The sequence below is a fragment of the Vigna unguiculata genome, chromosome 11 (assembly GCF_037176805.1).
Source record: "Vigna unguiculata cultivar grain cowpea cultivar isolate G323 ecotype 2 chromosome 11, ASM3717680v1, whole genome shotgun sequence".
In the NCBI taxonomy this organism is placed as follows: Eukaryota; Viridiplantae; Streptophyta; class Magnoliopsida; order Fabales; family Fabaceae; genus Vigna; species Vigna unguiculata.
The window spans coordinates 34,335,829-34,350,261 of NC_140802.1; the positions used below are offsets into that span (position 1 = coordinate 34,335,829).

General features: G+C 35.7%; 1 protein-coding gene across 1 annotated transcript; it reads left to right on the plus strand.

The window, feature by feature from the left end:
- The first annotated feature begins 406 nt into the window (after positions 1 to 406).
- On the plus strand, positions 407 to 1,932 carry LOC114169057 (trans-resveratrol di-O-methyltransferase-like). Its single transcript, XM_085668706.1, has 2 exons — positions 407 to 1,216; positions 1,301 to 1,932. Exons 1-2 carry the CDS (start codon positions 446 to 448, stop codon positions 1,592 to 1,594), a joined length of 1,065 nt encoding a protein of 354 aa, XP_085524832.1. The 5' UTR covers positions 407 to 445; the 3' UTR covers positions 1,595 to 1,932.
- Positions 1,933 to 14,433: the final 12,501 nt, after the last annotated feature.

Genomic DNA, 14,433 nt, shown 5'->3' on the forward strand with positions numbered 1-14,433 from the left:
AAAGAAATTGGTTATGAAAATACAGTTTTTCTTAAAGTTACTATTAGTAGCAATAGCACCAAGATATTTATGTAGCGCACCTTTTGGTCATTATAAATACACCGAGCTAATATCAGATTTTATACAGCACAAATTACTAAATTATCATGGAAAACCAGGGTGAAGTGCATGCTTCACAATTACTTCGAGCTCAAACCCATGTTTGGAATCACATTTTCAAATTCATAAGCACTATTTTATTTTAAAATTTCATTTATATTTATTGCAATTTAATTATGAAAAAAAAAAGTTCTCTACTAACTATTGAAAGCGAGGTATTGAAAATATAACTTTTCTTAAAGTTAGCAATAAAGCACCAAGATATTTATGTAGCGCACCTTTTGGTCATTATAAATACACCGAGCTAATATGAGATTTAATAGCACACAAACTACAAAAGTTTTACATGGAAACCCAGGGTGAAGTGCATGCTTCAAAATTGCTTCGAGCTCAAACCCATGTTTGGAATCACATTTTCAGATTCATAAGCTCTCTGTCTCTTAAGTGTGGTATTGAGTTGGGCATAGCAGATATCATACACAACTATGGCCAACCTATGCCACTCTCACAACTCATTGCTTCATTACCAATCCACCCTTCCAAGACTTCCTTTATCAGCCGTTTGATGAGAATTCTGACTCATTCTGGTTTCTTCTCTGAACACCATGGCACCCCAAATGAGGGTGAAGTGATGTATGTGCTAACTGATGCATCTACATTACTCCTAAAGGACCATCCCTTTAGTATGAGATGTGTGCTGCAATTAATATTTGATCCAGTTATGATCAATCCATGGTTTCAATTCTCTACCTGGTTCACAAATGAAACCCCTTCACCGTTTCACAGTGAAAATGGTATGGGATGTTGGGATTTTGCTGGGCGTGATCCTAATTTCAATCACCGTTTCAATGATATGATGGCTATGGACAGTCGACTGGTTTCCACTGTGGTGATTGAGAAGTATAAGAGATTGTTGGAGGGAACAGAATCATTGGTTGATGTTGGAGGAGGAACAGGGACTATGGCTAAGGTCATTGTTGACTCCTTCCCACAGCTAAAGTGCATTGTATTTGATCTGCCACATGTTGTAGCAGGCTTGGAAGAAACTCAGAACATAAAATATGTTGGAGGGGACATGTTTGAAGCAATTCCTCATGCTGATTCCATCATGTTGAAGGTAAATATACACTCTCTCTCTATATATATATTATCATAAAATATGTTGTGTGATTCTTATCTTTTTTACTTTGACAATAAACAGTGGGTATTGCATGACTGGAAGGACGAGGAATGTGTGAAAATACTGAAAAATTGCAAGGAGGCAATGGCCAGCGAGGGAAGGGTTCTTATCATAGATATTGTGATGGAGAATAAGAAGGAAGACCATGAATTAACTGAGACGCAGTTTTTCTTTGATATGCAGATGATTATGTTGTTCGGTGGGAAAGAAAGATATGAGAAACAGTGGGCCAACCTCATTTTCTCTGCTGGTTTCAGTAACTACAAAATTACTCCCACTCTGGGATTAGTGTCTATCATTGAGGTTTATACCTAGCATTACTACGCCAAAATTGTCTAACAGAGTGCATTCTTTTTATTAATAGATAGCGGCTTTTAAGCGCCGTCTATTGAACTGGTGTCTATTAATAGATACTACTTGTAAAAGAGCATTGTCTAATGACACCTCATACATAGTGTTTGTTTAGACAAATGTTATCTATATAGTTTCCAACAGATAGTACTTTCTACAAAAAGAATTGTATATCGGGGCTCTCATAATAAACATTTGACTTAACAAGTGTCGTCTATAAGAGCACTTTTCCATTAATAGATAGCGCTTTATTAATGGGAGGCGTTTTTAAATTCATCAATAGATGACGTTTTTTGAAACAAGTCCTCTGTATTGGTTTGATTTTTTTTTTTATAATTATTTAACTTTTTTTCATTCCTTCTCATTTTAATGTTACTTGTAAAAGAATTTTATGACAACTATAATAACCAATAAAAAACTAACCAAAGGTAATTCAGATTGTAGAGTAACTAAAATGAAGCTAAATTGAAATTCTGGAGAGGTGGAGTGGGGTCTGTGAATAGAGGTGTGTGGTTTTTGATAGAAGATGAGCATGGAGGTTTGTGGTCACGTACCCTCTATAGGCATCCTGCACTTAAATGGTGCAGGTCCATTTATGGCGTCCTCTATTTAGATAGAGACAATTGAGGCATCGTTGCATTAAATTTGTGAAAACTGCCAAAGGTGTGTTAGATTTTTGTCAGGTTACAACATGTGATGATGCCCGCGTCACAGAACTGCATGCAGATTCAAACATCAAATGTAGATTTTGATTATGTCAGTAAAAACCCAATTCTTTAACAAAATAGTCTCGTATAATGATCCGTGTTAAAAAGGTTTAACATGTAACTACCAAATTGCGTTCTTAAACGAAAAACTATGATGTTTATAGTATAAGGTACAAGTACTTTAATCCATGCAGATACAGAAATTCGCAGAAAAGATTAATGTAAAAATCCTCCGCCAAAATCCTCTCGTGTATACTTTTTTGGTTAAATGATTTGCGTTCGCAGCAAAAAGTCCAATAATCGGCTCATATCCTGCTTTGCTGGCATTATGCAATTTTGTTTTTTTAAAACCAGGTGGGGCAAGTCTAGGGTTGGCAATGGGACGGTTATGTCTCTTTATGTATGTCCTTACTTAGTTTGAAAAATACAAGTTGGGTTGGTCTGAAAAAGTGAATTCAAAAGTTTAACACGTTTCATATAGGTTTTGATTTGGAGGTCGATTAATTTTTTTAAGGGATTAAATATATTTTTCATCTTTTAATTTTTAGTAAAATTGAAATTAATTACCTTTTAAAATTTTGGCCTAATTTAGTCCTCTAACTTTAGAAATATATAGATTTAATCCTTTTAATCAAATTTTGTTAAGTTTATTTGACATTTCAAATGTGTTTCATGATAGTTTATTAGCTAACATCGAAGTGAAAATGTGTCAAACAGTGTAAACAACTCAAATGTCATCATGAAACATATTTGAAACGTCAAATAAATTTAATAAAATTTGATTAAAATGACTAAATTCACGCATTTATAAAGTTAAGGAACTAAATTGGGCCAAAATTTTGAACTAATTCCAATTTTTACCGAAAGTTAAGGGACCAAAAACATTTTTTAACTCTTTTTATTTTATTTCTTATGATAAAACATTCAATGTCCTATAAATTGAGTAAAGACTTTGGGGAGTTGAATAATAAATTGATAATCCAACATTCATTATAAGTTCACAAAACTCAGTAAAGACTTTGGGGAGTTGAATAATAAATTGATAATCCAACATTTTTCATCATATCCATATTCGTACTTTAACATGCACAATGAATTCTTGAAACTTTAGTACATTCATAAATACATAAAAGTGGTCTATTCTACTCATACAAGAATTTGAAACGTCCATGCAGAAGTTCAGAAGGAAAGTAACCAACATATACGCCAAATTTAACAATAGACAACGCTTATTTAATTAAGCTCTATAAATGGAAATGTGGAACATTAGACAACGCTTTATTAAATAAATGTTGTCTAAATGGGTACCCATAGATAGCGCTTTTTCAAATTAACGCTATTTATATTTAATTATTTTAAAAAAAATTAAATATTTTAAATAGATCAAACGGAAAGCGTTTAAATAAAAAAGCGTAGTCTATGTATTCAAAATAGAGAGCGCTTAAGTATAGTAGTGCGTATATGTATTAAAGAAAATTTTCGCCCGTGCCATACACTTCATGTTTTCTCGTCTACAACCCTCACGCATCATATGTATTAAAGAAAATATTACCTTGCGCAATAACTTCGTGTTTTCTCTTCTACAGCCCTCACGCAACAACATTCGTGACTCCAACTGTAGTAGCATTTGCGCTCTCCAACCACAACAACATAGGCCTTTCCAACCACAATAGCTTTCATTCTTTGAGCAGGTGTTGTCAATTAAGGGTTTGGGAAAGTATTTTGTGTTGTGACAGCGAGTGGGCGCTCTCCATCAATTTTTGCTGCGGCGGGCGACTTCTCTCGTCTTCCGGCAACGAACGATGACCAACAACCACTGCAATGAGTACGAAACTCTCTTCTTTTTCTCCTTCTACCTCTTATTTTGTTCATTCTATGTTCCTTTTTATCTATTTTGGCCACCGTTGTTGTTGGAAGAAAAACTTGGATACCAAACTTTGTAATTTAGGGCAAAAATTGGGAGAAAAGCATAAAAATTAGAAGGAAGAATGAGAGAAGCGAATAACCATTCTTGGGGGACTCATTATGATCAAAGAAGGGGGAAAAGAAAAGTAACTATATAATCGTACTCTCATGATTAGTGTATAAGAAAGGTGAAAGCTTGATTATATAAATTCAAATATATATTCAAATCAATGCATCCATCTTCATTTGAGAGTACTTTGGTTCATTTTAATATTCATATTCATAGTCTATCCATGCTATTTGATCTGCACTCACATTCTGCATCCACACCACCATATTTCAAGTAGTTTGGGAACTTTATGCAGTTTAACCAAAGAGAGTTTCCTTTTTAGAGCTTTCTATGCATATCCACGAATTTATAAATAAATAAAAGCAATAATTTAAAATACGCGGCAATTGATAATACCCCATTTTCTCAAAACGCGGGAAAATTAAAAATTTATTAATTAACTATAAAGACTTCAAGTCCATAATCACTAAACACATGTTTCATAAAAATCCTGTAGGGGTTTACATCGTATTTCAAAAACCAAAGAAAATAACAAAAGCTTTTCCCCACATGTATCCCCTCTCCGCATCTAAGCTTCACCTGAGCCACCTGCATCAATAAAATCTGCTCTAGTGTATCGCGTACACGATCATCGCCAAACACACGCAGATAGGGTGAGCTTAACAAACAAAACATATATAATTTTACAAATACATATACATATACACATATCACAAAAAAATAACTTAAACATCCCACATTGTTCCATCTTTTAATTCCTACCACCTGATCTCAATCAGATTATTCGTGTTCTACAAGGTCTAGTGAATACTTCAAGATGACTTGCTACCATACCTATCGGCCACAACCAATAGAGCACGTGCGCGATATCATGCTACGGATCGCACACCGTAACGCCAGATGGAGTTTTCAAATGCGAACATAATTCGCAACATCCCAAGACTACCAAACTCGTCAACTAGCCACTAAGGAGGGGAATCTATTTGGACCCATCCGTACTGGCCACAACCAGCACACTCACACTGGTAACACTCGCAACCCGAGCCACAACTCAATGGTTCCTCGTGTTCATTCGTCATCCCGAGCCACAACTCAAGAGATGTTATTCCGAGTCACAACTCAAGGAATACCACGTGCTTAACCCCTATCGCGAGCCACAACTCAAGGGATACGTTCCGAGCCACAACTCCAGGAACACCAGTAATCCCACCTTTAAAGCACCACTAGACGCCTTGTAGATCACAAATACGAAACCAAAATTCCAAGCTGCAGTAGTACAAATCGCCTGGCGGGGGACACGTGCCGCCAAGCGCTGCCAGCTCTCAGACCGCCTGGTGGGTGTCGCGTACCGCCAGGTGCCAAGCGCCTCAAAACACGTAACCACAGTCGCCACCGCCTGGCGGTTCAGTCACCACCACCCGGCGCCAATGCTCCAGAACCTCACTGTTACTACTCCGTTTGCCTGGCGGAATCTTCCTCTCCGCCAGGCGCCACTCGCTCTAGAGGCCCTCTGTGTATTGGCTATCGCCTAACAGTCTCAACCTTGTCGCCAGGTGCCATATCAGTAAGCTGCACAGTACTGACTTCCAGATTGTCCAACCAGATTACACTATGATTCAATTCACCAAACCTCACCAGATAATTTCTCTCCAATCCTTTCCACGCATTCCCAATAAATAAATTAAAATGCCACCAAGGTTAATATAACTCACCATTACAACTTACCACCTTTGTTCTCAAACTCCAATTTGACAGTACCAGTTAACCTTAAGGTTTCACAATTCAACCTGTCTCACACAAAACAGAATTCTAGTTTATTTAACTCACTTAACTACAAAAGTTTATCCCGCTATCTTATATCCCTTTGTCCACTAATCTCAAGTATTCCTTACTGTATTCCTCTTAGACCACCCAAAATCATGTATTACCATTACACCATTTTATGACTCATACCAAAATCTCATTTACCTTTATTCCCTATTAATCTCATGTACTCATTTCCACATAACCTATCTACAATTTTTGTAGTTCCGTTTCATATACTCACCATCCCATGATTCCAGACTCCTTCTTAATGAACTCAACCTCACAAAACTTCCTCAGACCCTCAACTCACTCTCAATCCAGAAAACACCACCTCTGCAGTGTCGCCTGGCGGCAAGCTCCATGCCGTCAGGCAGTGCATCAATTTTTGAAATTCCTAGGTTCTGTCAAATCCTTTAACAACTTCCTTCATTCTCTTGCTACGTTTCCTGCCTAATTATCCCTTAGTCCATACTCTCACTCACTCATATACAGCCCAATGTGTAATTCTCTACTTAACCCTTACCATATTCCCCTTCAAAAGTTTAACATCATTTGGTCTAATAGCAAGGTCTCCATTCTTTCCAACCCTAACACTGTTCCATCAATTACTCTGGTCATTCATACTGGAATTCAACAAAATACTACCTCAATCATCTCGTAACCATAAACCCTCGAATTCACCCTGATTGGAATTTCCCCAGGATGCACAGAATCATAAAATCGAGTCAACAAACTCGTGTCGCCTGGCGGAAATTCATCACCGCTAGGCAGTTCATCAAAGAAACCCAGAAACAGATTATCCACTTGCGTCGCCTGGCGGAACATAGCTTCACCGCCAGGCGCTGCCTCCAGAAACACCACAAATACTTAAAATTAGCGTGAGCCGCCTGGCGGCTATGTATAGCCCACCAGGCGGTTTCTGGAAAATTTTTAGAAATCAGAATTTCACAACCAAATTGAGAATCATGCATTCACATCATCATATCATTCATGTAATTTAATAAAACAACAAAGAAAACGGAGTCCAGCTCCCCTAACCTGGTTTCCTTTGCTAAACTTGGAAATTCAAACTCTTCCTTTGATCTCCAATGGCCACCCTTGATTCTCCTCAACCCAGCCTAAAAAATTCACTCACGACACTCCCCTCACTCTCACTTTTCGTCTCTGTTTTCTAGGTATATTTTTAGCCTTGCAAAACCTTCCCTAAACCTTCACTTTTGCCTTTTAAACTAGTGCTTTAAGCTAATCCAAAGATCAAAAACGAAAATGCACCTAATTATGTTTTAATGGCCATTCATTTCTCATGTTGAATTGTGGTTACAACCACCCTTAGCTGCTGATTCAAGTTAGGTTTCCTTTACCCCTTCCAATTCCATCCAAAGTTAACATTAGCAAAAGAAAAATAAAGTTTAATTTGGGTTTTCCAAGACTTGAACCCATAACCATGCAATTGCCAAATCAATATCAAACCATCATGCCAATTCATGTTTCATGCTAACAATCATCATTCAATTAACATATTATTTTACAACATGATTATCATATATTTAAAATAATAACACAAAATTGGCATACATAGTACTTGAACCCAAGTCCTCTCACACAATCAAAGTACTCTCAACCACTTGAGCTAGTACTTTTCCACGTCATACTCTTCATAATTTAATGTCATAAATGATTTTCCCACCCGCATTTATTAATTAATTATTTATTAAATTAATTAAATTCTACGGGTCTTACACATCGTATATCAAACTTTGGCATTGCATCTAGAAGTGGATGAGTTGAATTGGTTTGCTGTTGTGAATTGGTTGATTAAACTCATGTTCAAACCATTATTTTGATTTTCATATTAGTTTGATCAAGGGATTTATCTCATATGAATTTCAATGGATGCACATAATTTTATTGCATTTATAATTGCACGATAGGACTTAAAGTTTATTCTATTTACGGTGGGATGCTTAACATATGAATTCATTTCTGCATTATATATTGGATTACTTTCATGCATATGAATTAATGGGAGGTGCATTCTATCAGTGAAAAAAATTCATTCATTTAGGCGTTGGAATGTTTATTGTTGACATGAGAAGCCAAGTTGGTTTGCTTCTTGAAGATTTGATGAAGATTGAATGAATCTCTTTTGAACTATCTTGAAGCCATTACCATTGGAATGAAGCTTACATTGATGAAGGAAAGGAGATTTGATGGTAACTATGGTGATCATGGCTGGAACGTGTGCTCTCCATGTAGTTACATCATTAAGAAAGTGTATTTGTAGTTTGTAATTCATGTTGTAGACCTTATAGCATTAGTTAGATGTAGTTTGGTCTTTATTATGTTTTTAATCTGTTGAATGGTTTTTCAACAGGTTAAAATGTCTCTTTTAATCTGTTGAATGACTTTTTAACAGGTTAAAAGGTTAGCTGCAATAGTATTAAACTGCAACAAATTCAATCAGTTGATTTAGTTTTTAATCAACTAATTTCACTTAAGTCAAGTGAAATCAACCGATTGATTTGAAAATCAACCTGTTGAATTTCGTAACAGTTTGACTATAAAAGCTGTGGTTTTCGAAAGAGAGGTATGTTGATCATTTAAGAGCACGAATTATTTCTAGAAACTTGTGGAAACCCTTCGTGATCATACGTGTTGCAGCTGTTGAAGATTGATCTTGGAGCTTTTGGCTTGGTTTGAAGCTTGGAGAAAGTGGTTTGTGGTAGGACGGGCTATGCTACCACTGAGCTTTGATCTTTCTCAAGCTTTGTGTGTGTGCCTAGTGGTTTTCCAGGTCTGTAAGAGGGTTCTTGTTGTGCTGGTGTGATTCTTGTGTGATTCAAGAGTATTTTGTGGTGTTTTTGCATATTTTGGAAGTGTAAGGGTGGATACTTTGTAAAACTTTTGAAATAGTGAAAAGTCAAGCTAAGGTTGCCTTGACAAACTGGACATAGCTCAGGTTTGAGTGAACCGGTATAAAAATCTTGTGGTGTCCTCTCTTTTCTAACCTTTCTCTCTTGCATTTTCATTTTAAAGTTTAAAGAACATGTGCTTTAATGATCTTTTTCATGTTCTTGCATGTTTTCATGGCATCTACAACATTGAGCATGTTTGTATAATCATTTGGAACTGGTCTTGATCATTCTTGAGCATTGTTTCTATTGATACGAAAAAGAGTCAACAATATATACTTGATTCATCTACATCATGCATCATATAACATACATTGCTTTCTTATAAAAGAAATGTTTCTCTAGGATATGCTACACAAAGTCTTGCATATAGAGTCTATAATAAGAGATTGATGAATGTTGAAGAGTTTATGCATGTTGTATTTGATAAAACTAACCCAAAGTTGCAAGATCAAGTGTCAAAGAATGCGGATGAGGAAGATCTACTACAGGAGCAGATTTCTACTGCAGAAAAGCCCACTACTGCAGAAAATCAATCAGCTGAAAAGGAAAAATAGTCGACTGGAAAAGCTGCAGACAACAACTTGCCAAAGGATTGGATCCAGCCTAGAGGTTTATCAAAGGACAACATCATAGGTGATATCAAACAGGGAGTATCTACTAGACATAGGATTGTATTTTGTGAACATGTTGCTTTTGTATCTCAAATTGAACCTATGAATGTGAATGATGCTTTGAATGATAGTAATTGGATTGTTGCTATGCAAGATGAACTCAATCAATTCACAAGAAATGATGTGTGGTTTCTAGTGCCTAAAACTAATGATATGAATATAATTGGAACCAAATGGGTTTTTAGAAACAAAATGGATGAAGATGGTAACATTGTAAGAAACAAAGCTAGACTAGTTGCTAAAGGTTATAATCAAGAAGAAGGCATTGATTTTGATGAAACATATGCACCTGTAGCTAGGCTAGAAGCTGTGAGATTACTCTTAGCATATGCTTGCATGTGTAACTTTAAATTGCATCAAATCAATGTGAAAAGTGCATTCTTGAATGGTTTCCTAAATGAAGAAGTGTATGTATCACAACCTCCTGGATTTGAGGATCATCTCTATCCTAACCATGTTTTCAAATTGAAAAAGGCCTTATATAGTTTGAAACAAGCACCAAGACAATGGTATGAAAGGCTAAGCAATTTTCTCTTATCAAAAGGTTATGCTAGAGGTGTTGTTGATAAAACACTCTTCATTAGAAAACATGATAATGATGTTATACTTGTTCAAGTGTATGTTGATGATATCATCTTTGTTTCAAATAACAACACATTGTGTAAAGAGTTTGTTACAGCTATGCAGGGAGAATTTGAGATGTCCATGATGGGTGAGCTTACCTACTTTCTAGGGCTGCAAGTCAAACAACTCAAGCATGGAACATTTTTTATGAATCAAAATACTGTTTTGACTTGTTGAAAAAGTTCAAAATGGAGGATTGCAAAAAAGTTGCCACTCCAATTGCAACAAATTTCCTTATGGATGCATATAAGGCTGCCTAACCAGTAGATTCAACCAAATATAGAGGGTTGATTGGGTCTTTGCTCTATCTTACAGCAAGTAGATCAGATATTCAGTTTGGAGTATGCTTATGTGCTAGGTTTCAAGCAAATCCAAAGGAATCACAATTTAAGGCTGCAAAAAAGATTCTAAAGTACCTCAAAGGAACAACCAATGTTGGTTTATGGTATCCGTGTTATTCTAACATAACTCTTGATGGCTTTTCAAATTCAGACTATGCAGGGTGCAAATTGGATAGGAAAAGCACAAGTGGTACTTGCCATTTGCTTGGATCAAGTCTAATCTCATGGAATAGCAAAAAGCAAGCATGTGTGGCACTCTCCACAGCTGAAGCTGGATATATTGCTGTTGGACATGGCTATGCACAAATCATATGGTTGGAACATGAACTCTTGGACTATGGTGTAAGGCTAAGCAAGGTACCTTTGTATTGTGATAATACTAGTGCAATCAACTTAACTAAGAATCCAATACAACATTCCATAACCAAGCATATAGAGATTAGGCATCATTTCATTCGTGATCGTGTTCAAAAGGGAGAGTGTGAAATCAAATTTGTTAAAACTGAAAATCAATTGGCGGATTTGTTTACAAAACCATTGGCTAGAGATAGGTTTAACAAGCTAAGAACTGAACTAGGCATATTAGACATCAAGAATGTGTTTTGATGTGTTTGGAGCATGTTAATCTTATATACTCATGCATTGGTTTCATAAAAATCTACTGTTGTATGCAAAAGTTGAAAATTGTCATATTCAACCTATTGATTTTGCATTTCAACATGTTGATTTCACTTAAATCTGCCTCTGTTTGCACAATTCATGATCTGTCAACCTGTTTATTCTGTTTTCAACATGTTTATTTCACTTAAACTGCCACTGAATGATGAAAAATTGATCTGCTATGATTTTTAATCTGCTGCTTTCTCAATTCAGTATGTTGATTTCATTAAAACTGAATCTGGAAAAATGAAGTTCAATTTCACGATTTTCAATTGATTGATTTTCAAAATCAGTCAGCTGATTTCACTTAACCAGATTCTGTTTTTAATCTCTGATGCTGTTTTAGTCGACTGATTCTGTTGATTTTACTCACGAATTGAATCGTTAAGCTGACCCAGTCAAAGAAAGCATCTTTTTGTCAGGTACTATTTGCTCTTAACTGCTCATTTCATCAGCCATGTGTTACTTTTACTGATTTGTTTGACCAAAAAGCATTATAGTGTACAATTCCAATGTGCATGCAGCTCACATGATGTGAACTGATTGATTCACTAATAAAAACACATTGAAAACATCATGAATGCATGAAATACTATTTTGGACTGCATTAAATTGATTTAGGTAACCTAAAACGAATTAATTAGAAAAATCTGCACCATTTAATCAACTATTTCTGAAAATCAGCTTGTTGAATTATAAATACTGCACTTGTATTGCTGTATTTGCATCTTACATGTCTTAGAAACAACCATATCAACACTCATCATGCCTCGTCGTTCCCAAAGAGCTATCCAATCTGATGATGAGCATTTCACTCCTCCTACCCCAAGGTCTCCAAATCATGAAAGCCATGGATGAATTGAAGCATGGTTTGAGGATCATGAGGACAACAAAGTGTTCCTCATTGAGATGAATAGGAAACTGATAAGCATTCCTAACGTGATGAGGTTCACATGGCTAAGGGCTAAAGGCTTTAGGATCATGCATTGCATCCTTGTGTTTGTGATTTTAAAGTTTGAGTTATGTCTGTTTCAGTTGGTTGTTTTTCATTTTAGTCGGCTGATTGTATCAGCTTTGTGCATTTGTTTTCTATTTTCTGTTTCTGTTGGCTGTATTCCTTTCCAGTATTAATGAAATGAAATGCAATGCTTGTTATCTTTATGCATTTGTTTTGTTTGGTGAATCCAAAGGGGGAGAAAAATTGGAAAATTGGAAACCACTTTTAATAATCACATTGAGCTAAGCATTAAAAGTGGAATCAATAATCAAATATGAATATTATTGATAGGGGGAGCATGATCACATTTGTATAATTGCTAGCTTGTGTGTATTGCTACTGTAAAATGTTTTTCAGGTTCACAAGCTTCAAGCTAAGGTATCACTTCATCAATTGGTATCCAACAAATGGAAGCATTTGCAATGAAAGATAGAAGAAGATAGATGAAAGGAAATAGAGGTTGGCTTCATGAAATCACGGGGAGATTATTGACATGAGAAGCCAAGGTGGTTTGCTTCTTGAAGATTTGATGAAGATTGAATGAAGCTCTTTTGAACAATCTTGAAGCCATTATCATTGGAATGAAGCCTACATTGATGAAGGAAAGGAGATTTGATGATAACTATGGTAATCATGGCTAGAACGTGTGCTCTCCATGTAGTTAAATCATTAAGAAAGTGTATTTGTAGTTTGTAATTCATGTTGTAGACCTTATATCATTAATTAGATGTAGTTTGGTCTTTATTGTGTTTTTAATCTGTTGAATGATTTTTCAACAGGTTAAAATGTCTCTTTTAATCTGTTGCATGACTTTTTAACAAGTTAAATGCTTGGCTGCAGTAGTCTTAAACTGCAACAAATTCAGTCAGTTGATTTAGTTTTTAATTGACTAATTTCACTTAAGTCAAGTGAAATCAACCGATTGATTTGAAAATCAACCTGTTGAATTTTGTAACAGTTTGACTATAAAAGCCGTGATTTTCAAAAGAGGGGTCCGTTGTTCATTTTAGAGCACCAATTTGTTCTGGAAACTTGTGGAAACCCTCTCCTTCGTGATCATACGTGTTATAGCTGTTGAAGATTGATCTTGGATCAATTCTTGGAGCTTTTGGCTTGGTTTGAAGCTTAGAGAAAGTGGTTTGTGGTAGGATGGGTTATGCTACCACTGAGGTTTGATCTTTCTCAAGCTTTTTGTGTGTGTCTGGTCGTTTTCCAGGTCCGCAAGAGGGTTCTTGCTGTGCTGGTGTGATTCTTTTGTGATTCAAGAGTCTTTTGTGGTGTTTTTGCATATTTTAGAAGTGTAAGGGTGGATACTTTGTAAAACTTTTGAAATAGTGCAAAGTCAAGCTAAGGTTGCCTTGACAAACTAGATGTAGTTGAGGTTTGAGTGAACCAGTATAAAAATCTTGTGTTGTCCTCTCTTCTCTAACCTTTTTCTCTTGCATTTTCATTTTAAAGTTTAAAGAACTTGTGCTTTAATCATCTTTTTCATGTTCTTGCATGTTTTCACGGCATCTGCAACATTAAGCATGTTTGTATAATCATTTGGAACTGGTCTTGATCATTTTTGAGCATTGTTTCTGGTTTAAAATTCAAATTTGCATTTCTGCATTTTCCCAGTATTTTAGTCGACTATTTTTCTGTTTCAATCGATTGATTATACTAGAACAGATTCTGTTTAGTAAAATCAATTTGTTAACTCTGTTTTTGATCGATTGAAAGTGTACAGTTCAGTACTGTTTGCATCCTAACTTGGTGATCTATTTGATTCAATTAAAGGTGGTTTTTAGCTTGCAAAGATAGCCTAAATTTTTAACTAGCCAATTCAACCCCCCCTTTCTTGGCTTTTCAACCATTTCAAAACTAACATTTATTTCACTGCATATGATTTATTTTGAACTTATTTTGCATATGCTACGGTCTGGTATGAATTAATGGGGTGTGCTCCGCTGTTGCAACATGATAAATTCACTATATTGTTGTGTTATTTGCCATTGTCCTACACAGATTGAATACTGTAAGACCCGTAGAATTTAATTATAATTAAATAAATAATTAATTAATAAATGCGGGAGGGAAGAACATTTATGACATTAAATTATGGTTG

Bases quoted from the DNA above. Each gene is read 5' to 3' on its own strand.
- LOC114169057 (XM_085668706.1), top strand. From the start codon at position 446: ATGGAAACCCAGGGTGAAGTGCATGCTTCAAAATTGCTTCGAGCTCAA. The intron at 1,217-1,300 runs GTAAATATACAC...GACAATAAACAG, and splicing joins CTGATTCCATCATGTTGAAG to TGGGTATTGCATGACTGGAA.